The sequence below is a fragment of the Polypterus senegalus genome, chromosome 5 (assembly GCF_016835505.1).
Source record: "Polypterus senegalus isolate Bchr_013 chromosome 5, ASM1683550v1, whole genome shotgun sequence".
NCBI lineage: Eukaryota > Metazoa > Chordata > Cladistia > Polypteriformes > Polypteridae > Polypterus > Polypterus senegalus.
The window spans coordinates 162,741,041-162,765,823 of NC_053158.1; the positions used below are offsets into that span (position 1 = coordinate 162,741,041).

General features: G+C 36.2%; 1 protein-coding gene across 1 annotated transcript in view; it reads left to right on the plus strand.

Moving 5' to 3' along the window:
* Nucleotides 1–23,678, plus strand: part of cul2 (cullin 2) — a 93,024-nt gene extending 69,346 nt beyond the window's left edge. The window contains exons 18-21 of the mRNA XM_039753562.1: nt 594–796; nt 8,123–8,224; nt 9,279–9,395; nt 23,051–23,678. Of these exons, the coding sequence (XP_039609496.1) occupies nt 594–796; nt 8,123–8,224; nt 9,279–9,395; nt 23,051–23,182 (554 nt within the window). The 3' untranslated portion in view covers nt 23,183–23,678. The remainder of the gene's footprint in view (nt 1–593; nt 797–8,122; nt 8,225–9,278; nt 9,396–23,050) is intronic.
* Nucleotides 23,679–24,783: the final 1,105 nt, after the last annotated feature.

Below are 24,783 nucleotides of genomic sequence, written 5' to 3' on the forward strand. Positions count from 1 at the left end.
AAACAAAACACATATGCAGTAGCTGACAGAATAAACAAAAGATACAAATTGTATTTGAAAGTAAGTGCTTGCACACAGATGTTATTAGTGAAAAAATTAAGCAATTAAAGTCCCATCGTGATTAAGGTTATATATAAAAATGGTTTCTGGTTAGGCCACGTTTGTCATTATGCTAGCTACCATGACTTGAAGAACAAATTTTTGTGTATTTGAGAAAGGGATGATTGTTGAGACATGTTTGGCAGGAGCTTTCTTGAGAAAACCTGTTCAACTTGCTGACAAGTAACCAAAGTGATGTTCGTATGGAAATACTAGAGAGCTTCATTGTAGTAATTTGTATGATAAGTACATTTTTTTTAATCCCTATTGTAAATAATTTATATTGAAGAGCTGCATGAAAAACCATGTACTTATTATTATGTACATCACATAATGTATAAAGCCAACATGAAGGAAAGCCAAAAGTTAATATTAGTGGTACAGGATCAAATTCAGCACATTGTATAGATAACCATTATTAAAGAATTGGACACATTGCTTTTAAAAGAAAAAAGAAACCAAAGAAAATGTCATTATGTTATGGTATTTTTTAGGGGAGGTAAAAATGAACTATCTCTCCAAAACCTATGTGGCGATGGTTACCACCTACCAAATGGCAGTACTTCTGGCCTTCAACAACAGTGAGATTGTTTCTTATAAAGAACTCCAGGACAGCACACAGATGAATGAAAGAGAATTGACAAAAACAATTAAATCCCTGTTGGATGTTAAAATGATTAACCATGACTCTGTTAAGGTGAGTATTCTGTCACAGGTAGCTGTTTGTTTGCTTTAAAGTCAAGGTGTAATTTCATTGTCACCCTATTTATCCCTCTGTGCACAGAAATACAGTAGTTAGAAATGGATATTTATTTTTATGCTTAGCAGAACAAAGGTGCTAGTTTTGCTAGCCCACCTTTTTATTAAAAAAAATATGTTAAGGGTATTTTAAAAGCAGGTTAAGGCAAATCTGTTACACAGCAACAGTGAATTGCTTTTATTGATGAATGTAGTCTTAGTTAAATGTATCTGCCTTGTTGCTATAGTGATCATTAGTATGTGTGGTGGGATGGATATTGGAATAGTAGTGTGCACTTTCTTGGCAGTTGCAGAAATACTGTATATTGTGAGCAGAATTTCTTTTCTGGTTTGTAACGGCTTTAACCAAACAAAGTTTTTAACTAGTTTATTTTCTAATCAAGTTAATGAAGTTGTCAATAGCAACTTTTGTTGTGTGATTCCCATTACTATTTCATTAAGAAGACTTCATACTCCCTGATACAAGAAATGAAGATAGTTTGTGAATACAATATCTTATACTTGTTCACTGCCACTTCACCACACATAAGATTTATAATAAAGCTGCTAAAGTGATTTTATGTGTTTTTATTGGCTGTGGAAAAAAATTAAATCTATACTTAAAATTCATTTATATTTAGATGTTGCTGTTTCCTCTTACTTAACAGTGAAATTCTGACTTTTTGTATTAAAAACAAATAATGCCTTTTAATAGAACAGCATCAGTGCTCATATGTTCATTTTCAGGAATCAGTCCTGGATGGTTTGTCATTCTGATACAGGGAACATTCATGCACACAATCACAGTCAAGTGCATTCACATCATGTACTTAACCTTTGGATTCAGGGGGAAAACTATACATCACAGCATCCACATCCTAGTCAAATCGTATGCTGTAAACTGAACTCAGGCTACTGGAGCTTTGATGCAGCAGCAGTAAACTACATACTACTATATACATGTCACTAAGGGCTCATTTATACTTCACGCTCAGAACGCGTACGCGCCCGCATCATGGCTGCCACGCGTTCCCAGCGTTCATTTCACGCGTCCTCTGAGCAGGTCCTCAGAAATTAACGCAACGCGTGCGCGAGTTGCAGTACCAGCAAAAGTCGGGGCGCAGTGTGCTAAAAGTTGGAACGTGACGTCAGAGTCTCTGTTTACTATCTACATGTGATAGCAAGCCTCTATGGAGATCCTTCGGGGATCGATGTGCGCACTTTGCTGTTTGATGAATAGCTCAAATACAGCCTATACATTATGTAGCCGATGTGAAGTTGCAAAAAAAAATAAAAAAAGAGACTGCACAAAAGATGGTATGTGAGACTTTTAAAATGTATCGTGTCATTTATATATGTCTTTTATTTTTTAATTTTTGCAACTTAACAACAACAACATAATGTATAGCGTTATATTTGAGCCATTGAGAAAAAAATAAAGGACACGGTGAAAACGTGTATTTTGTGATTAAAGTGGAAATTTCGGCTTTAACCTCGTAGTTTACTTTATCATTAAAGCAGACGGTCGTAAACGTCATCCCAGTTTTTAATCGCTACGAGCTTCTTGGACTTGACAGCAGGTAAAGTAAAACAATAAAAAATAGATGGAACAAAAGATGGTATGTGAGACTTTTAAAATGTATTGTGTCATTACGATCGGGAATATGTGACGCTTGAATATAAAAGCACCATGAATGCATCTGTATGTCGGCATTTGGCTTCAGCAGCAGAAAGCAGCAATAGATCGCCAAACAGAACAAATTAAATGTATGATATTCCAACTCTCTGCACATTTAGAATCTTTAGATTTATACTTGATATCACTTTCATGATGAAATGCATTAAAATGTGTATGTTACATTTTACATATAATTTTGTTTAAATAATGAATACTGTTAATAAATACACACATGAGGGAATAATTGCACACATGGGGGTGTCACGGTGGCGGAGCGATAGCACTGCTGTCTCGCAGGGAGTTATGTTGCTGGTATTTCCTGCTTGTATTCCACACTGTGCTCCAGTTTCCTTCCAAAGATGTGCAGATTTGGGGATTTGGTGCCGCTAAAATGATGCTAGTGTATGTGTGTGCTTGTATTCACCTTGCAATGAGCTGAGGCCTCGTCAAGGGACTATTTCTCACTCGTGCCCAATGCTTGCTGGAATGGACACGTACATCCCTGGATTTATGGATTTAATCAATAAACATCCTTTTCAGAGATATTGCGGTAAGGTGTTATCGGAATTTAATAGGTGTTTTAGGCAATTCACAACACAGAGAAGCCGAACATGTTCTCTTGCACTGCCACCTGGTGGATTCCTCCAGATTTACATAAAGTACGCGCGCAAGTATAAACACTACAACGCTTGCATAGCCGGAGCATCCGCTGCAGCATGCGTCGCGTCGAGTGAAGTATAACTCCGGCCTAAGGCTAATTTCAAAAGCTGCATGAAAAACATATAGTGCTAGCTAAGTAGGGCACTGACTCAAAAGGACTTTCTTTTCAATAAGAAAGCTAACTGGTGTTTATTGAAGAATTTAATCATAACAGAACTCATTGTGTTAATATCCAGAAGCACTAAATCAGATTTATACTTGATTAGCTCTTGGATTATTTATTGGGGATTATTACAATAGTATTTTATTTTAAAAAAGACAAAAAGCTTGCACTCACAAAGTAATACTTTACAGAGACTTTCAAAAATTTAGGCTGATTTGTTCAGGTTAATCTAAGACCAGTTCAGTTTTTTTGACATAAATAGTAAATTATAACATGGCATTTTAAAATAACATTTTTAAACCCTTATCAGTAAAGTGTTGTACCGTGTTAGCCATAGATTGATACAGGAGAAAGTAAGGTGAAATTACACCTTTTATTGGCTAACTAAATAGATTATAAATGCAATCTTTCAAGGCAGCTAAGGCCCATTCATCAGGCAAGGTCCTGACCCTGTAGTTAGGATATAGCGGGTTGGATAATGGATGGATGGAAAAAGGTAGTGGTCATAGTTTTGGTGGAACATAATAACCATGGAACCACAAGTGTTCATCATGTCTTATGGTGACATCCGTTTTATGGTGACTGAAAGACTTGTCTGACTTAGCTGAAACATGGCAGAAAATGCTGTATGAGGGCAAGTGTTCTTTCCAAAGTGGGATTTAAGCCGTGGCAGGCACGATGAGGCAAACCTAACTCTTTTACAGTGTTCAATACAATAAATTATGAAGTTAAATGACCTTTATTTAAGTTCTGCTTTTCCATTATCACCCACTTCCCCAACTAAATTAAAATAAACAAATGAATATCTCTTCCCTAACCAAATATCACAACACAGTGACAGTATTTGAAAGAGGGTGGATACAAGAAATTAGTGCACGAAAACTGTAGTCCTTTTGCTTTAAGGTAGAAAATAATGAGATGAAGCTGTATAGTTTTATAATAATATGTTTTTAGAGGAATGTAGTATAAGCACTGAATTTTAGGAAAAAATATGAGCACCAAGCAACTGTAGACACAGTCCTGTCCAAACCTTAGTGGAAATACATAAATATTCTCACTGATTTGTTTTTTAAAGACTCAAGAAGGAGATGGAAAAGCACAATAAGCAAGAACCATTTTTTCTATGATTTGGGTTGGATCAGATTCATTGTGTTGGGTTTGAATTTGTGGCCGTCAATGTGCTGCTTGCTGTTCTTTGTGTGCGTGTGTGTGTGTGTGTGTGTGTGTGTGTGTGTGTTGGTGTGTGTTTGGTTTTTCACCAGGTGTTCTACATCTCACATAACCAGAGATGTTCAGGTTAGGCTAATTGGTCTCATATGAGTTTGGGCATCTATATGTACATTACCGGTCAAAAGTTATAGAGTATCTCAGTTTCTTCAGTTTTTCTTCAGATTTATTCAGTTGAAATGCAGTGAATGACCTACAATGGTGAAATGGTAAGCAGTAAACTGCCAGAGGTTTACATTTCAAGTTTAGGTTAACAAAAACTGAAAAAAAATATGTTTCAGAATATTACAAATGGGCCTTCTTCAGGGAGCAAATAATAGGTCACAACCTACAGATGTTCTGCAGCAAGTACAGTAAATTAATCCTTACAAGTTGAAGCAAACAATTTGCACAGGTGTCCCAGCTTCTGTTGATTACTTAAAAACCCTCTGTCTGTCTTAAAGCAGAGTTGGAACAGACTGTGTTACTAAACCCTCTGCACCCTAGAAAACTATAAATTCCAGTGATAATGGCAAAAGAATTCCAAAGGGAATAAAATACTAATCATAATTGAACTACAGGGCATGAACATACAGACCAGATAAACATAAACTACTGCATAGAAGCAAGAACAAAATTCTAACATACTGTAATGTAGTGTAAAAGTTCTGTGACATACTGCACATAAAAAAATGTTTGGATTTGTAATCAAGTTCTGTCATTTATTCCACAAGTATACAAAAACACCCAAACCTATAACATTTTAAACAAATTTCTAACTTCAGGTTCTGTCCAACATTGCACAAAGATATCAGAAAAAATAAAACAATTGTAAAATTCTACTGAGAAAACTTCAGGTTGTTTGATAGAATCACAGTCTGTCCAGAGCATCTGGTTTCTGAGCAGCACAGTTACGTGTTACAACACTTTCTGTGGTGCTGAAAACCCACTCAGAAGGGCTGCTTGAGGCAGGGATGCACAAGTACTTTTATGCAAGTTTCCCCAATTTGTGTTTTCCTCCACTCAACTGGATTTACATCACTGTCCATCTCCAGAATCATCAAGTAGCTCTTGATCTCTTTTTCAAAGGCAGTGTGCAGAGACTTGCCTTCCCGGAATTTTTTTTTTTAAATATCTGCTAAAAGACTTTTCTTTGTTTTTTTCCCCCATTTCTTGTTTCGTCACCTGTTCCAACTGGAGCGAGGCGAAGATGTGAGGATCTGTGCAAGTGTTTTAAATAATGACAGAACAAAATGTCCTTTGAAATCAAGGACCCCCAATCAAGATGGCTTGCGAAGTAAAATGTGTCCTGTAGGCACATGCTTCTTATGGAAATAAAAAAAACTACTTTGAACAAATTTTCAAAGTAGTTTGCAGATTGAGATCTTTTAAGCAACATCAGTCTATTCAAAGCCAAACCACCTCCACGCAAGTGAGGATGATTCATGTCTTGCAGTTAAATTTAAAAATGTAGATTTTATCCCCTGACACTGTCTGCTCTTTCATTTTTAGGCTTAACTTGCAGGACGCTTGCCTGGCACACCTATGTGCTCGCTTTGCGCATGCGCAGTAGTCTATCATGTTAGGTTACATGTGACTGTGGTTATGTGGACTCTCAAGGTGTGTTTTTGATTGTTTTTTGTCTTTTGAGAAACAAGTAAATTCTGTAGTCAAGAGTTGCCTTTTCCAGCTTCGTCTATTAGGTAAGATTAAGCCTTTTTTTTTATCTTCTAGGGATCTTGAGAAAGCTACTCGTGCTTTTATTTTTTCTCACCTTGATTACTGCAACTTGCTGTATTCAGGGATTAGCAAATCCCTGATACACAGGTTACAGTTGGTCCAGAATGCTGCCGCTCGCCTTCTGGTTGAGGCAAGAAAGTATTACTCTGTTTCTCCAATTTTAGCTTCTTTACAGTGGCTGCCTGTCAGTTTTCGAATTGATTTTAAAATCTTGTTGCTAGATTTTAAATCTTTACATGGGCTTGCTCCTGCCTATTTACCCGAATTGTGTGCTTTACACCAGCCATCCACAGTGCTTAGATAAAGTATCTATCTATCTATCTATCTATCTATCTATCTATCTATCTATCTATCTATCTATCTATCTATCTATCTATCTATCTATCTATCTATCTATCTATCTATCTATCTATCTATCTATCTATCTATCTATCTATCTATCTATCTATCTATCTAGGACTTCTGGTCGGTTGTCTCTTGTTGTCCCTTATACCAAGTGTAAAACCAAGGGGGACAGGGCTTTTGCAGCTGCTGCTCCTCGCCTGTGGAACTCTCTACCTCAACATATAAAGTAATCGTCTACAATTGAACTGTTCAAAACGAGATTAAAGACTCATTTCTTTTCACTTGCATTTTGTGACCTTCAGTAATACTCTTGGTTTCCTCATTGTGATTATATAACATTACTTCTATTTATTATTTATTTTATTTATGTTCATATATTTTATTTCTGTTTATGTTATTTGTTTGTTTTCTTTTATTCTATTATTGTAAAGCACTTTGGCCACAGCATTCCTATGTTGTTTTAAATGTGCTTTGTAAATAAATTGACATTGACATACTCGATAATTTCAGCTTGCACATTATTAAAACAACAATTAAGATATTATCATCAACAATACATATCACATACTCCTACTCATTATACAATTTTCGCTCAATATTAACAGAGGTAAATTTAACATATTGAAACTATTTAGGTAACTTTTTCCTTAAAATAAAATAAGAATTGTTCTAAAAACTCTTATGCAGTTACACTTAACAAGATAACTGAAAAAAACGGAACAAGTCTTACGTAAATACTGTAGTAACTGAACTGACAGCCATAATGTTTACACTTTTTGTTTTGAGTAGTACTTGGTAGTATCACTGCTCCATATGTTTTACAGAACTTGTTTCTAGAGTTTGGGTGACGGAGAAATAAATAAATGCTGATATAGTACTAAGTTAAGCCACTATGAATCACCAAGGTGTGTTTGTTTAAAGTAAAATAAAATACTAACATTTGATGAAGACAATTTCTTACACAAAATGTTAAAAGGTTTTCCTCATTCTCAGTGTCCCTTCCTTTACAATGATGAAGTGAAGAAAGAAGGAGAGTTGTTGACCATCTCTATTTTGTCTTTTTAAAATTTCTTTATTAATGAATTTACTGAGTGTTTAAAACACTTGTATGTAATATCAAATGATCCTCAAAAGTCCAAAAAGCCTGTACTTTATGTGCATGCCTTAATTAAACATATCAGATACTAAGACTGTAATGACTCTGGGCTTTTCACTTTTCCTGAATTCTGACTTGTTACACAGCTCTTCACAACATTTTACAGATCCATGTTCATGTGTGTTTTATATAAAAAAACCAGAAACTGACTGGATGTTTGTTTTAGATAAAAATGTAAATTTGCATTTTCTTCTGATCTGCTTGTCCAATATTTATACACATAATTTAATGGAAAATAAAACAATAATTATTTAAGTTATCTTCATAAAAAGAGAACAACAGCTGCTGTGGTGAATCAAGAAATGTTTTCTTATATTTTTGCTTTATTGTTATGCAGGAAGAAGTTGAAGCAGACTCCACATTTTCTCTTAATATGACTTTCACAAGTAAAAGAACAAAATTTAAAATTACAACTTCAATGCAAAAGGATACACCACAGGTTGTGTTTTTTTATTACATTTTCTTCTGTGCATGACTGAAAATTTAATAGATGTTTTATAAATACTTACAACTGTATGCAAATATATTTTCCTCCAGGTTAATGTCTGAATTATTGCATTTTTCTTTCTAATTGCATTTAGTCACATCTTTTCATGAATTAGTAATTATTTATTTAATAATAATTAATAAATAATTTTTGTAAATATAGCAATTTTTTATTATAGCAACAACATTCATTTTTGTAACATGTTTTCATGCAAGATACATAGCTTACAGTGTTTTAAAAGAAGGTAAGAAAAGATACAAAGGAGAAATTAAATAAACTTTACAGCAGTATTAAAAGATTAAGAGGAAGAAGCATGCAGAAAAAGACATGCACCTTTGATTTGCAGATATAAAAAGGAATTAAACAAGGAATCATCAGGCATGGAAAAGTTGTTGCCCCTCAGTAAATTTAACAAATATTCAGGTATAACCTAATCATCTAACTGAGCAGTCTGACTTGATTTCGTCCAGCTCTGTTTAATATATTTCCAGCTAATTTGGCCCCTTACCATCTCAACTAGTTGTTTGCGCCTAAGTTCTTGTAGCACATCATGTCATAAGATGTTAAGTGTTAATTATGTTATTAAATTTATTAATTTTCTGGAATGTTTTACTTAAAACTTTTGTTGAAATGTATTTTGGTCATGGTGGTGTGATTGTATGCTTAATAAATTTTAAATAAGAAGAACAAGTTCCCGAAACCCTCCATTTAAAATATATATATATATATATATATTCCAGAATGGAAAGATTTACAGGATTATTTTGTACAAATGCAGACAGTAATCAGTGTTTCCGGGTACCCTCAAAGTGCAAACCCCACCACTGTCCTTGAAATCATTATAAATGCTAGAATAACATCTCATGATTTTCAGGTCTCTTGCACCTTGGCTAAGCTAATAGTTCACGACACTCCCTGTGGAAGACAATGAAATTACTTTTATATCATTTTAAATTGTAAAGTCATTACGAATACTTACTTTTTACCATTCTTACATAATTTTAAGGAAATGGAACAAACGAGGAGTGCAGTAGATGAAGACAGGAAAATGTATTTACAAGCTGCTATAGTGCGTATCATGAAAGCTCGCAAAGTACTGAGGCATAATGCTCTAATTCAGGAGGTAAGATTGGACTTAAAAAAGATTATCTAAATACCTTTATTGTGAGTTACACTGAACTGAATATTATATAGAAGTGTGCTTTATCATAACATGTGTTTAGTACTCTCAGGACAAACCACATTGATGAGCCTAAATATAACTTACAGGGCAGGATTCTTTAACAGGTCTGAAAAGAATTCAGTAAATATTGAGAGGTGTGTGGAAAATTGTTTTCTTAATACAAAAATGATGCAGGCTTAGTTGACTTTATTTATCTAAAATACTGGCTACAGCTATTAGCTATTTTAAGTACAGAGCAAATGTTGTGGTCTTCTTCTTTATTTTGTACCTTTCTATTAGTACCATAAACTTAATTGTAGGATTTTGCATTTAGATTAGATTAGATAAACTTTACTATTCATGTTCATACAGATGCAGAAACATAAAAACAAGGATACAGACTCACAAGACAAATAATATAGCCAATCAATCAATTGTGTAAATAAAAATAATATAAATAAATGTATATTGATCAGGTAAGACAATACCAAAAATATTACAAAATGGTATTTCAAAGTAAACTTAACGAGTGCGCCATGACGAATCATTGAATTGCTTGATAGCTTTGGGCAGAAAAGGCCCATAGAGGCTCATTTTAGAGCACTGTGGTGGAATGAGCCCCTGGCTTGAAGTTCTCCGAGAAAGTTCTTCCTGGAAGGGATGCAGAATATTTTTCATAATGACATTCAGTTTTGCCAACATCTTGTTGGATCATTTCTTATTTGCCACCATCTTTTATTTATTTACTTTTTATTTTAATGTATACTTTCTACAAGGCATCTTATAACGTGGATGACTATAGACTAAGCAGATAATTTAGATTATAATAGTAATGTTTTCACTTTTTGCTTTTTTTAGATTAAAAACCCTCAAACGTCTTTATTGAGTGAACTAAATATTTTTAGTTTGGAACCACTGAATCTTTCCTCTTCTTTGATGCAAAAAAATCCCCTTGTCACTTTTTTCTTCTGCAGTGTATATTGTTTAACTACTGCACATCAAGACCTTTTGAGTCATGCTATTCACACTTGACATTTTTCCCCCCAAAAGCTTATCATTCAAGTGTAAACACAATTAAATACAAGAGGCTATCCAACTCTTGAAATGCATCGTAGCGTTATAAGTGGAAAATCCCTGCCTCTGTTAACCTAATACCTTCTTTTTGATAAGCTCAAATAATTAGGCAGCTAGAATCTTGTATCGTTTGTACTTATTCCTAAAGTAAGTCATATAAAATTGTATTTTAGGGTACCAGTGATGGTCTTGGGCAGCAATGCGTATATTTAAGTAGCATAATGTCTTTAAATCAGGAATCTTTTCACAGAAACATGATTTATGTTTATATTAGGATAAAAGGAACTAGCCGAAGCCCGCCATAGCATACGCCGGTGTAAGAATAGGAACAGAAAACGGTGAGAAAGGAATTCAGTATAACAAAGGCTTAGGAAACCACCGTCGCAGTATAACGAAAAAAGCAGGGAGCGAAACCAATAACAATGGTCGAGAGAGTACCTTCCTGTAGCAGGCTACGGAAAACATAGACATATATAGATAGACGCCGCATTCACGGTGTTGCCCAGTCGACACGATAAGTCAGGATGCCCACCCTATCGCCAGTGGTAAAAGTGCCATTTAAACTAATACAGGTAGACGTGGAAACCGGGTTTTCTGATGAAAAAACAATAACGTTTTAAACAGTATCGTTTACATACAACAGATTTTGGCAAATCGCTTACATGCAATTATTTATGTCCATTTATACAGAGCGACGGTGGACGCAGAAGTAGGATTAGAGATGGCGGGCGGAGCCTTGTCGTGCGTTCCCCATGACGCGGGAGGAGGGTTAGAGTTGGCGGGTGGGGCTCTGTCGTGCGTATCCCATGGTCTTAGAGTTGGTGGGTGGGGCTCTGTGAGTTGGCGGGCGTGGCTCTCTGTCTTGCGTGCGCTCTCTGTCTTGCTTGCACTCACTGTGGTATATCTTTCATTTCCTAGGAACATCAGAGTACTGGAGTGTTTTCCAAACAAAGATTTTTAGTGAAGCAGTATTTAGTTGTTTGAAATTAAATCAAATGTGAAAAAGTGGCTGTGCAAAAATTTGAGTACCCTTGCAATTTTGCTGATTTGAATTGTCAAAAATACCTCCGTCCAGAATCCAGACACTCCTCAAAGGCTATAGGAGGCATCTAGAGGCTGTTCTATTTGCAAAAGGAGGCTCAACTAAGTACTGATGTAATATCTCTGTTGGGGTACACAAATTTATGCACCTGCCTAATTTTGTTATGACGCATATTGCATGTTTTCTGTTAATCAAATAAACTAAATAAATAAAATAAATGTCACTGCTGAAATACTACTGTTTCTATAAGGCATGTCATATATTAAAAGGAAGTTGCTTCCTTGAAAGCTCAGCCAGTGATAAACAAAAATCCAAAAAATTAAAAGCGGTTCCCAAACTTTTTCATATGACTATACATTTAGAAACTGTTAAAAAATGTTTATTTTAAATGTTAAAGTAATGAACTGATTTCTTTCTTAGATTTCATATTTTATTGCTTATCTGGAAATGAATTGTTGGATTATTTATTTGCCATTTTCTTTTATTTTCTATTTCCTATTTTAATGTGTACTTTCTTCAAAGCATCTTATAATGTGGATGGGTCTAGACTAAGCAGGGCACTGAGAACATCACAGGACACATCTTATTTCATAGGTTTCCCCACGTTAATGCATACTCCATGACTCATGGCAGTTACACACGTCAGTTTCATTCATTGCTGTGTTCAGCCCCATGCCACCTATGACAAGGCAAACCCTGGTTATGTGCTTGGTGGCAATGGTCCATTCAGTTTACACCATGAGCTTGCAGCACGGCTTAATTTAGGTTTACTTTTTGTTTCATGAGCTTCAGAAACAGCTTTCAGAAACATATTTCTATATTTACTTTAAAATGAAAATCTACTTTTAAGTGTATACTATATGAAGTCAAAACATGCATAGTTTATAATTTAATTCTAGGCCAAAACTGAAGCTAAAAATTTTGCTGTTTGTTATTTATTCAGGTATTTTAAGCTCAAGAAGATTGAAAAATATCTTAGACTTCCATTGATATTTTTCATTTTAAAACATATTTGCACTGTTCTTTTATACTTTATGCTTTTATTTTAATGACAACAAATCATTATAACAAGTCTGCTTTTACCACTCATCATTTCATCATTATCACTGCAAAACATACCAAAGGTGTGACTGTTTAGTTTGAACCTTTTTTTATGTACAGTATCTATAGTGTGGTGCAGTGGTAAATCACAGGGGTCAGTGCAGATCTCAAATGAGCAAGTTACTTACGGTGTCTGTGGTCCAAAGTGAAAAAATATAATAGACAGATAATTACAATGTTGATAATGGTATAAACCGCCTTGGATACAGGAATCCAAGTATAATAATATTAAACTAGTTGGTAAAGCACAGCTGTTTACACATGTAGCCGTGTTTCAGTATTCACAGTGCTCTTTACAATGGATTTCTTCTGTTGACAGCTGCAATCTTCTTATTTTTTAGTCGGTAGTAACTGATACACAATGCATAGTATTAAGGCAGTGGGTGAGAGGAGTCACAGTTTTTTTCTAAAAACAAAAAATTAAAGACATCTTTATTCCCATTAAAATCCATTTGTTTTATTGTCTTGTTTTGGATGAAGGTTAAAACCTCAACTTTAAAATAAAAAGGGGGCACTTCAGTACCTCATAGAAATAAAAAAACAGAAATAGAGAAATTAAAAAATATCAAGAGGCTCTAAGCTTTTAACATTACAGCAGGTAATTAATATATCCGGAATTACATACTGTCTCAAACAAAGACACCTAACATGGATTAACCTCATACATAGCATAAAGAATATTTTTAAAAGAAAGTTTCATGGCAGCCAAAGCTGAAAATATCTTGTTTTAGTTGTAGATAATTCTGTTTCTGAAATTAACATTTTTTTCCACTTTTTTATAGTGAAAGAACCCCTTGTTAAATCCTGTAAGATTAACGTTTACTTGTGTTTGTTGTGACAGTCTTTACTGGAAGCTCTGAAGTATGGTCTCATTTTAATAATAATAGTTGGACATCACATTTGAAATGAAATATAGTCTCAGTCAAATGTGGCTTGAGTTAAGTTAGAACTGATCTTAGATACATTAGGATTCAGGTTCGGTCAATGCAATTAGCTCACAGTGTGACCCTGAGTACATTTTTTAAATACTTTTATAATCCAACTGTAATGACTGACCTGATTGTTAATGCTCTGGGTTTATGCATACTTCACTGCTGTTTTGTGTTTGTCTTTTTATGCCATTGAAAAGCATGTTTTTTTATAAAGCAGTGGCCATCAAGATTAGGAAGTCTGACCCAAAGAGGAACAAAAATTAGATCCACTTGCATATGTGATCTGTCCCTAACCATCAAGTATTGACATCAAAAAATGGGAATTGTAGCTAGAGTATATTCTGTTCTTCAGACTTTTTTATTAATTATCCATTTTAGAAATGTGTAAGTCTTGTGAAACTTCACTGCTGTTCAGATGGTGGGAATTAAGTGGAAAAACTTTACAAAGGAGGAAATGCCTTCTAGAGCAGAAGACACATGATTCCAATTAATATACAGTATCTCATAGCTTAATTTACAACTAGCAACTAACAATTATCCTTGTTTGTAATGGCTAACTTCATACCTGTAATGATGCGAGAGCTCATTTTTTGCATTTATATCACACTCACTTACTTTAATATATTTTTTGTGTGTCTGATGAACACATTTAAGAACACTTTATAAACTGTTTTATTTAAGTTATCTCAGTGTGATTAGTTGGTTGATCTTTTACCAGCAATTTCTTCCCTGATTGCTCTTGATGTAGCCAAATTGCAGAGAAATGCTAGATAAAATAATTATTGGTTAAAATTGATTGTGATTGAGGGCTCTGCTATCTTCTCACTTTGCTGATTTTGTAGTTGTCAGTCATTTTATACTCTTAGTATTGCAACTCCTGTATCTTTATACTCGTCTCTGAAATGTATAAGAATGTCTTTTAAAAAAAAAATGGGAAGCAGCATTTTAAAATCACTGAGAACTTTTCATTTTAGTGGACTAAGTACACTTCTGGTGGTTTATGTGCACATCTTCTAACTTGCAGCAGTTTAACCTCCTTAGCATTGTACCCGAGCATTACTCAGACTGTGAAAACAGTGTTAAAAGCGTTAGTGCCGAGTGTTAATTGTGTAATGGTACAGGCGTGCCTTACCGAAGTGTCAGGCCCAAGCTTTACCCAGCCAATGGTGTGGACACATCTTCTCTTAGCCTCATAATGGCTACAAGCAGTGTTGTTGAGGTGCTTCTCATCAGCAGTTATGGCAAAGTGAATCTGTCTTCAGGCAGTGAAATTGAAATGGACAGTAAAAACCAAAAGAGATTCTGATGAATCAAAGTGATGCTCGTGTTTGGGTTTCTTTTGACCCTGCTTCAAATAAACCAGCACCACTTCATTTTGATTTTGTGGGGCAGTCAGGAATAAAAGTGAATGTTGACTGCCAAGATCCACTTATTTACCTGAAGTTTCTTGATGATGACGTGATTGAAAGAATTGTTGTTGATCTGAGCCGTTAATACTAAACAGTGTCTGCTAAGCAGTTTTCCCATTCAAAGATACAGTAATCCCTCCTCGATCGCGGGGGTTGTGTTCCAGAACCCCCCGCGATAGATGAAAATCCGCGAAGTATAAACCATATGTTTGTATGGTTATTTCTATATATTTTAATCCCTTATAAACTCTCCCACACTGTTAACATTATTAGAGCCCTCTATACATGAAATTATACCCTTTAATCAAAAGTTTAAACTGTGCTCCATGACAAGACAGAGATGACTGTTCTTTCTCACAATTAAAAGAATGCAAACATATCTTCCTCTTCAAAGAATACGTGTCAGGAGCAGAGAATGTCAGAGAGAGAGAGCGCGAGAGAAAAGCAAACAATCAAAAAATCAATACGTGCTTTTGGGCTTTTAAGTATGCGGCACCGCAATAAAGCGCATTTTTAGAGGAGCGTCCGTATCATCTAGGTAAACAGCCTCTGTGCAAACAGCCCCTCTGCTCACACCCCCTCCTTCAGGCGCAGAGAGTGTGAGAGAGACAGAGAAAAGCAAACAATCAAGCACCACGCGGGAAGCATATCGTATATCATTGAGGAGTTTTAGTTAATACGTAATACATGCTCTGATTGGGTAGCTTCTAAGCCATCTGCCAATAGCGTCCCTTGTATGAACTGGGCAAACAAACTGAGGAAGCATGTACCATAAATTAAAAGACCCATTGTCCGCAGAAATCCGCGAACCAGCGAAAAATCCGTGATATATATTTAGATATGCTCACATTTAAAATCCGCAATGGAGTGAAGCCACGAAAGTCGAAGAGTGATATAGCGAGGGATCACTGTATACCTCACAAAAGACCTATTTTGACATTATATACAGTATTACCATCATCATTATTATTATTCATTTAAAATTATTATTTGTATCATTATTATTCTTTTAACCCTTCAGAGTTTGTACTTTTAGTTTTTTACATGATTTACAGTAGAAAGATGAGATTTAATAAAAATGTAATTTTTCAAGCCAAAAAAATGCAACACTTTTTACATGTTTTTTTTGAGAAAAAATTTAACGTTAAGGAGTTTAAAGAAAATTTTGTTTTCAACTCTAAATTATAGGAATCATGTTTTATATATAGATTGATAATGCTCAAAGACCTTGACCAAATGCTGCAATAATGTAAGCCAAAGTAGAACTTAGTATGAACAGCAAAAAACTGTCCACCTTTTGTCACTATACTGTGCTATATTTTGTATATGTACTGTACAACATTTGTTTTGTATAAGCTACCCCAGCAGCGCGCAGACCTTGTAGATCACAGCAGTTACACATTTTCATTGCAACCAGTCTTTTAAGTGAGAGGCTTATTATTGCTTTTAATTGATATTCTTTCTTAATTAAATTATGTGTACCTTAAGGCAATTTTCTGTTACTTCAAAACTACTGCTTGTGTTTGCATTTTTTACATTTTTGTTTTCCTTCAACATGTTGGGAATCTTACAGCATTGTGCAGAGGTGCAACTGAAATTGAATGAGCTTCTCTACCACTAGAAGATATTTGTCCACTAGTGTCTTATCTGTTGTCTTGTCTTTTACAACTGATAATAAAGAGAACTCTTAACAATCAGGGATTTCCAGTTCAGTTTAATAATTTGAAGTTATTGAAAGGAATTTACATTTGCTGGTTTTATAGAAAAACAAACTCTGTAGCATACATAGAGGAAAAAAATGTTTTTGAATAAAAACCTTTATTCTCTGTGGCACTCCCGCAAGATTGCCTAGACAGCCTTGAAAAATGATGTGACTGGATATTACATTAATAACAAAAGTAACAGTTTTGAAGAGAAATGCCTTCAGTATTCAGGAATTAATTAGAATAGGCATTGCGGCTCACGTTTCCTCGATTTAAATCCTTGGTGGGTCACTGTCCATGTGGAGCTTCTCTGTGTACTCCAGATTCCTCCCACTTGCCAAAGTTATGCAGGTTAGGCTAACTGGAATCCACACTTCCCGGTATGAGTGACTGTGTACTTTTGCATGCTTTACAACAGACTGCTGTTTCATTCAGAGTTGGTTTCTGCTTTGTGCCCAGTGCTGCATAATTTCCAGACAGCAGTGCAAATAGAACTTTTATTGAATCACCAGTGATTCTATTGTGTTTACATTGTACTGCTACTGTGTTATATATTCGAGCAAAAATGAAGCCTTAAACATTAAGTAATGTACTGTAGATGAGCCATTCATTAATTTTCCAAATCTGCTTAATCAGATTACAGTTGTGGTGGGCGGGAGCCTATCCTGACTGCATTTGTTGCAAAGCATGAACCGATCCTGGATGCTGGACTCGTCTTAGGTCAGTTCATGCTCATAAACAAACAACACCCATTTACAATGGGGCCAATGCTGAGTCACCAGATAATCAAGTACACTTGTCTTTGGGCATAGGAGAAACACACATGGGGAGACAGGTTCTAGGCCTGGTATTTAATCTGATGTTCAGAAAGTGTGCAGAATCACTGCTAAGCACAGTGATGATATAGTTAATTGACTAAGTAAATTAATTTCTAAGTACATTTGTGACAGCTGTTTATTGGGACACTAATACATTTTGTACTTCTTAAATATACTTTTATATACATCCATCTGTTTTCATTTGACTGCATTTTCTGGATAAAATTCTGTTTGGCAGCATGTCAGAAATAGCTAGCTATTGTTAACATATTCCAGATACTCCTAGAGAATAATTCTCACTCAACCCTTAGGTCCCCTCCTCATCTCAGGAGTAACAGTCTCAACTGGTTTTCCTTGATCTTAATAACTTTTGCCTGTAGTCTGAAGCATTTATCAAATTTTGACTCACCATATAGTCACCACTTGGACAGAGGCACTGGTGCTGTAAGAATTATGTAGCGCCTTCACCACCATCCAACCTCTGCTCCTTAGAGACAAACTGACAGAGATAGGAGTAGATACATACCTGGTGGTATGGATTGTGGACTATCTTACAGACAGACCTCAGTATGTGCGTCTCGGGAACTGCAGGTCTGACATTGTGGTCAGCAACACAGGAGCACCGCAGAGGACTGTACTTTCTCCGGTCTTGTTCAGCCTATATACATCGGGCTTCCAATACAACCTGGAGTCCTGCCACATGCAAACGTTCACTGACGACACTGCTATTGTGGGCTGCATCAGGAGTGGGCAGGAGGAGGAGTATAGGAACCTAATCAAGGACTTTGTTAAATGGTGCGACTCAAACCACTTACAACTGAACACCAGCAAGACCAAGGAGGTGGTGGTGGAGTTTAGGAGACCCAGGCCCTTCACGGACCCCGTGATCATCAGAGGTGACCTATAAATACCTTTGAGTGCAGCTGGATGATACATTGGACTGGACTGCCAATACTGATGCTCTGTGTAAGAAAGGACAGAGCTGACTATACTTCCTTAGAAGGCTGATATCCTTCAACATCTGCAATAACACAATAACGGTTGTGGCGAGTGCCCTCCTCTACGCGGTGGTGTGCTGGGGATGTAGCATAGAGGGACGCCTCACGCCCGGACATACTGGTGAGGAAGGCAGGCTCTATTGTAGGCATGGAGCTGGACAGTTTGACATCAGTGGTAAAGCGACGGATGCTGAGCAGACTCCTATCAATCATGGAGAATCCACTGCATCCACTGAACAGTATCATCTCCAGACAGAGGAGCAGCTTCAGTGACAGACTGCTGTCACTGTCCTGCTCCACTGACAGACTGAGGAGATTGTTCCTCCCCCACACTATGCGACTCTTCAGTTTTACCCGGGGCATAAACGTTAACATTAATAAAGTTATTCTCTGTTATACCGGCATTTTTATCACTCTTTAATTTAATATATTTTTTTTATCATCTGTATGCTGCTGCTGGAGTATGTGAATTTCCCCTTGGGATTAATAACGTATCTATCTATCTAATCTATCTATCTAATCTATCTATCTAATCTATCTATCTAATCTATCTATCTAATCTATCTATCTGTCTAGTCAACGTTTAGTGTAAGCTCACCAACCCAGCAAAGAAATTTTGTTTAATGCCCTTGTATATCTGAACTCATTGTTTCTGTTCTAGTTTACATTTTTAGTTAGACGGACCTTTCTAGTAGAGATCACTGTTTTTGATATTCTCCATGACACCCTGTGTTTTTATCCCAAACTACTAACTTACTTGAGGTTTTTCTTACGTGAATGATTAATTCTACTGAGAAAAAGTTGGTCAGACGTCTGATTCTCTTCCATATTTTGGAATGTGTTTACATTCCCTTAGCGGGACTAAGGAGTTATAAGGACGTGCCCCATCAAGTTCTAGACCCAGTGTTGTCAAGTATGTCAGACAGTCTGAACTGCAACTTGAGTACATATCTCTCTTTTCCTGTATACGATGCAAAGTTTCATTGAGGTGGCCTTCTCATTCACTAGGAAGAATACTGTGTAGCAGTAGAATTCCCTCTTTTTTCCAGACCAAAGAGACCACTGCCCATAGTCAACCCTGTATTCTGAGTTAGTCCTGTGGATAATTTTCTCAAAATAGTTTCAGCTTTTTCCACCATTTCACACCCACTCACTGTAGGAAGCTGTCAACAGCTGTTAGAATGAAATAATGATACATGTCTCATGCAAACTTCTGCACCATTAATGGTTACTTTTTTTTTTTTTACTATTTCTTTTAATTGTAGTAATACCTAACAAAGAGGTTGTTGCTTATTTTAATTTCAGTTGTTTCCTTATAAGATATTCCTCTTAAGATTTTCTTCTATCCAACAAGAATCTCCTCCCAGTTAGCCCTCTTAGCAAGTCTAATCCCATAGTAAAGCGTATTAATAACTATGATTCTTTCATCCTATTTTGCAGTAGCCAAGGATGCTGTAGACAGAGACTGACACTATATGTTGATATGTTTACTATTCACTGCACTTACTGGACAGTTTTGATTTTTTTTTTTATTATTATAATCAATATTTATCTGAACTGACCATTAAACCTTCTGTCCCATGTTTGCTCCTTGTTTGCAAACTTCACATGAGGTTTATACTTTTTAGCCACTCACACAGTCGGCACTGAAGTCAGTAGACGGATTGTGAGATTGTGATTGTGAAAGCATGAGGGGTCATGAGGTCACAGAAAAGGGGTGTGTGTGGCGCTCCCGATATCTGTACTAAAGGACGAAGGTGCAAGTCTTTAGAGCTCTGTGCTTCCTGTCTTGCTATGTGGTTGCGAGACATGGACGCTATCCAGTGACCTGAGACAAAGACTGGTCTCCTTTGGTACTGTGTCTCTTCAGAGAAACCTTGCGTACCGCTGGATTGGCTTTGTTTCAAATGAGCAGTTGCTCACAGAGTCCTGAATGAGGCACATTATCTGCATTGTGAGGGAGCATCAGTTACGGTACTATGGCCATGTGGTGCGATTCCCAGAGATTGATCTGGCGCACGTGATCCTCATTGTTCATGACCCGAGTGGCTGGACCAGGCCAAGGGCACACCCACGTAACATCTGGCTGTGGCAGATAGAGGGTCATTTCTGGAGAGTCGGACTGGATGATATGTTTGCCTAGGGGGTTGCTAACCAGGGTCCCGAGCTGTTTCATCATGTGGTGGGTGCAGCAACACGCTGTAGCAGTGCATGCTCCCCTACCTGACCTGACCTGACACAGACTCGCTTTATTATGTGAACACTGACTCCAGTGTCAGACTCTGAAGCACCTTTACCAAGAGTGCTACCTGCTTGCTCACTCAAGTCTGACAGAATGGACTGATCTGCAGTGTATAGTTCTAACTTATTTATGATGAACTCCTAGGTTTTTGAGGACTTTGAAATGTTTTTTGATTATTTTTATTGATTTGGCATATCATTACATCAGTTGTGACCAGAAATTTAGTATTTAACTGAGAGATTCTGAGCTCATTCCATTAAATTGTAGTAAAGAATTATAATTTATGGCAAACGAAGACTGAAAATGCATTTGTAAAGGAATCCTGATGTTGACTAAGTACTTAAGCTTGTGGTTCTGAAACTCAGTCCTATTGACCCCATATGGCTGCTGGTTTCCTATTTTTAATTAGAGTCTTAGCCTAATTTGACAAGCTGTTATTTACCAGATTCTGTGCTTTTAGGTTAATATAAAAATTCTAAAATGATGTTTGGTGAGTTTGTACTAGAATGTACCAAGCATTTATGCAAGTTACATAATTTAGGGATATTTTAGTCTTTTATTTTTAACTTGATTTTCATTCTGCTTTATTCTGGTTACTTATTCCATTATTTACTAATGAGCATGTTAGAGCTTGTGGTGGGTATGACTCTGAAGTAGTTGTAGCCTTTCAACATTCAGTGTTGTTTGCCTGGGAGCTCCCTCCACTTAAGGTTAAGTGACATTGTTAAGATACAACTAGGGGAGCAAACCATGCCGAAATAGAAAACAGAAATAGATAAACAACAAAGAAAGTTATGTATCTAAAGCTTTAGCAAAATTGCTAATACTTCTAAATTTCCTAAAATGGAAAAGTCACACTGTTCCGCTTCTGTGAACACAGAATAAGAGACAAGTCAGTCAGCTAGTTAAATGGGATCATTTAGAGGTAAGATGACACAGTGATTTTGAACCAGACTGGAACAACAAGGGATCCTTATTATGTTTGAGTTTGAGGACCTCTGACATAATCAATGGAGATTTTTTTTTTTTTAACATCAAACTTATTTGTCCAATGCCAACATTTCATGTTATTTTGGTTTATTTTTGAGTTGGTTTTGTTAAATTTGATGTTGAAGTGCATTTGTGGAGTTTCTCCTTGTTATCAGCATCAGACTCCCTGCATGTGGCATTTAGAGACCTGATGTGTCCTGTAATTCATTTTTATAAAAAACAATATGCTTTATGTAGCTTACCGGGGTTAAAATTGGAAATAAATGTTGTACCTTGCTTTTTTTTGTCCATTTATTTGTACAACTTTTGAATTATTTTTAGTTACCTAATAAGTTCCAAAATATTAATGCAAAAAGTGCATATTAGATAGCCTAAGTATTTGTTCACACTGTCCTTTTTAAATGTAGTAAAAGCAGCTGTTCCCAAGATAAATTAGATTCTTTTTAAACTGTCCATACACTTCTTTCTTGAATCTTCTATACACATCATACTGATGTTAACTGCCTGTCATCCACTCTTCCTTTTAACTCCAGTGCACATTCAGGCCCTTTTTTGCCTTTATGTCCCTTCTCTTCATTATAAAACAACATTCCCAAAGGGACTTAGCCCATTTTCAATTCACAGGGCACCAGAGCCTGTCCTAGAAGTACTGGGTGCAGCACAGGAATTATTATGGGGTCCACACACACACACTCATACAGGGTCAGCTTTGTAATGTGAGGGTAAAACGAGAGTAGCAGGAGGATATCCTGTGCAGTTGCTACACAGAAAACAAATGGGCACAAGATTCAAACTCACAGTGCTTGATCCTTGAGGTATAAGCACTAACTACACCACCATGCTGCCCTTGACTGAATGTTTTACTTTGAAATATGTTAAGCAAAGTTCAGCCCCTCACACTGGAGGCACTTTAAAGGCAGGCTCAGTGAGACGTTATTTATTTCAGAGAAGACATTGCCAATTTATGCAGCTGAAATCTCATGGGGAGCTTTTGCATCTCAGCTCGCATATTGTAGAGGATCACTGAGAGAATGAAGGAAGTTAACACATTGTGATGGTTATTCTTCTAATTTCAATTTGTTGTTTCTTAATAATATGAGTTTTGTTTTGTGGTACTGTAATTGTGACACCATTTTTGTTTACTTATGAACAGGAATGCTTTTAAAATTGCCAGTTATTATGTAGCAGCCAGCATTCTGAAAGGTGTGAATGTTACCAGTATTTCTGCCAAGATCAATTAATATGATTTGTTTTGACACATTAGAATATATGCGGTCAGATTAATTTCTTTTATGTCCTTTTCACAGGTGATTAACCAGTCAAAAGCCAGATTTAACCCTAGTATCAGCATGATTAAAAAGTGCATTGAAGTGCTGATTGACAAACAATATATTGAAAGAAGCCAAAATTCAGCAGACGAGTACAGCTATGTAGCTTGATGCGTCACACTATGATGGAGATTGTTCTTTTCTTCGCTGTCACTGTCTCGTGTGTTCCTGTGGGATGAAGCAGAACTGTGCCCCCATCAAGGGATCTTCACTGAGCCGTCTGGCAGCCCCATCCCTCCCCAAGTTTTCTGCTGTTTACAAGATCACCAGTGCCACGCCTCAGGCGTCTATGGATATGCCTATAGTTGTTTGACAGCAAGCTGATATAACATTTTTAGTCTACTAAACAAAACAGAAAGCAAGTAAGCTCCAGCATTATGGAAATGTGGAAGATTTAGATGGAAATCATGCTTTTTTTTTTTCGCGTTTGCAGTTGTTGTGTTTTTTTAATGTATCTTGAGGTATAAAGAAAACATTAATATTGTAATAAAACTCATACTGATAAATGTATTTACAACTGTAAAAAGGAGAACAAAATTTGAAGTCACAGACATGACCCTGCTGCTTGTCAAATAAAAAACAGGTATTTGTACCTATTTAATGAAAAGGTTGAATGGCCCTGTCATCTTGGAAAATGGTTGTGGTAATCATTTCAGCTTGGCTGCACTTTTCAGTTGCAAAGATATTATGGCAGTATGCTACTGGTTTGTGTGACGCTGTGCTGGGAAGTTACAGCACAGTGGAGAATGAATTGCTTTTAACATGGTAATATAACGGGATCGTTCATCAGTCTCCTTGCATTTGAATATTAGCAATATACATTAACCTTTTCATCAGTCTCCTTGCATTTGAATATTAGCAATATACATTAACCTTTTTTTTTTGGTAGAGCAGGATCTCTGGATACGATGCGGTCTTTTATGAAAATGAGGACTATGTCATGTTGGTCTTTTCTTATATTAAGCAATCATGTTCCTGTTGTGTATCTGTCCTCCTAATGAAAGATACAGTGTAATTTCAAGAGGCACATCCTCAGATGCACTTCCCTCTACAGTCCTGGGGTAAGATTTATAAAACTTTCCTTTGCATAAAAGGAGACTTGAAATATATGTATGCAGTTTTCTATGCAAACGTCAGGATTTATAAAAGAAGACTTGATGGGGTGATGTACATATATTTATGGCAACCCGTGACATTTCAGAGAAACTGGGAAATGATGACACCTTCAGTCAAGTAGGGAAATGCAGACAAAGTAGCTAAGTGACAGTTCACACATAAAATAATTCACATCACAGAGCTGTTATTATAATAATGTGTGTTTACATGACAAATATATTATACCTTAAAAATGAACATAATGTATAGACTCTATTTTAGTTCCCTTTTAGGAGGGCCAATGCTGCATATTTGTACTGAAGACCTTTTTTCATTTTCTGTCCGTTTATATAGCTTTGCTCTTGTCACTTGTCAGGGAACTGCCTACATACATGACATGCATCACTCCATCATGCTCACTTTGCTGGAAGCCATTACTGTCCGACAGGGCACTACATTCAGTTTTCATATGGTGTGGGTGCGCATGCAGAAAACATAAGTTTTTACCAACATAAAAAAAGGCAGTTTGCTGCAGTGTGTAGTTTTCCTAATGTAACTGGAGCAGCTTTCAGCACTCCTATTGCTTTAAGAGCACCTTGCGAGAACAAAGCTGCTTT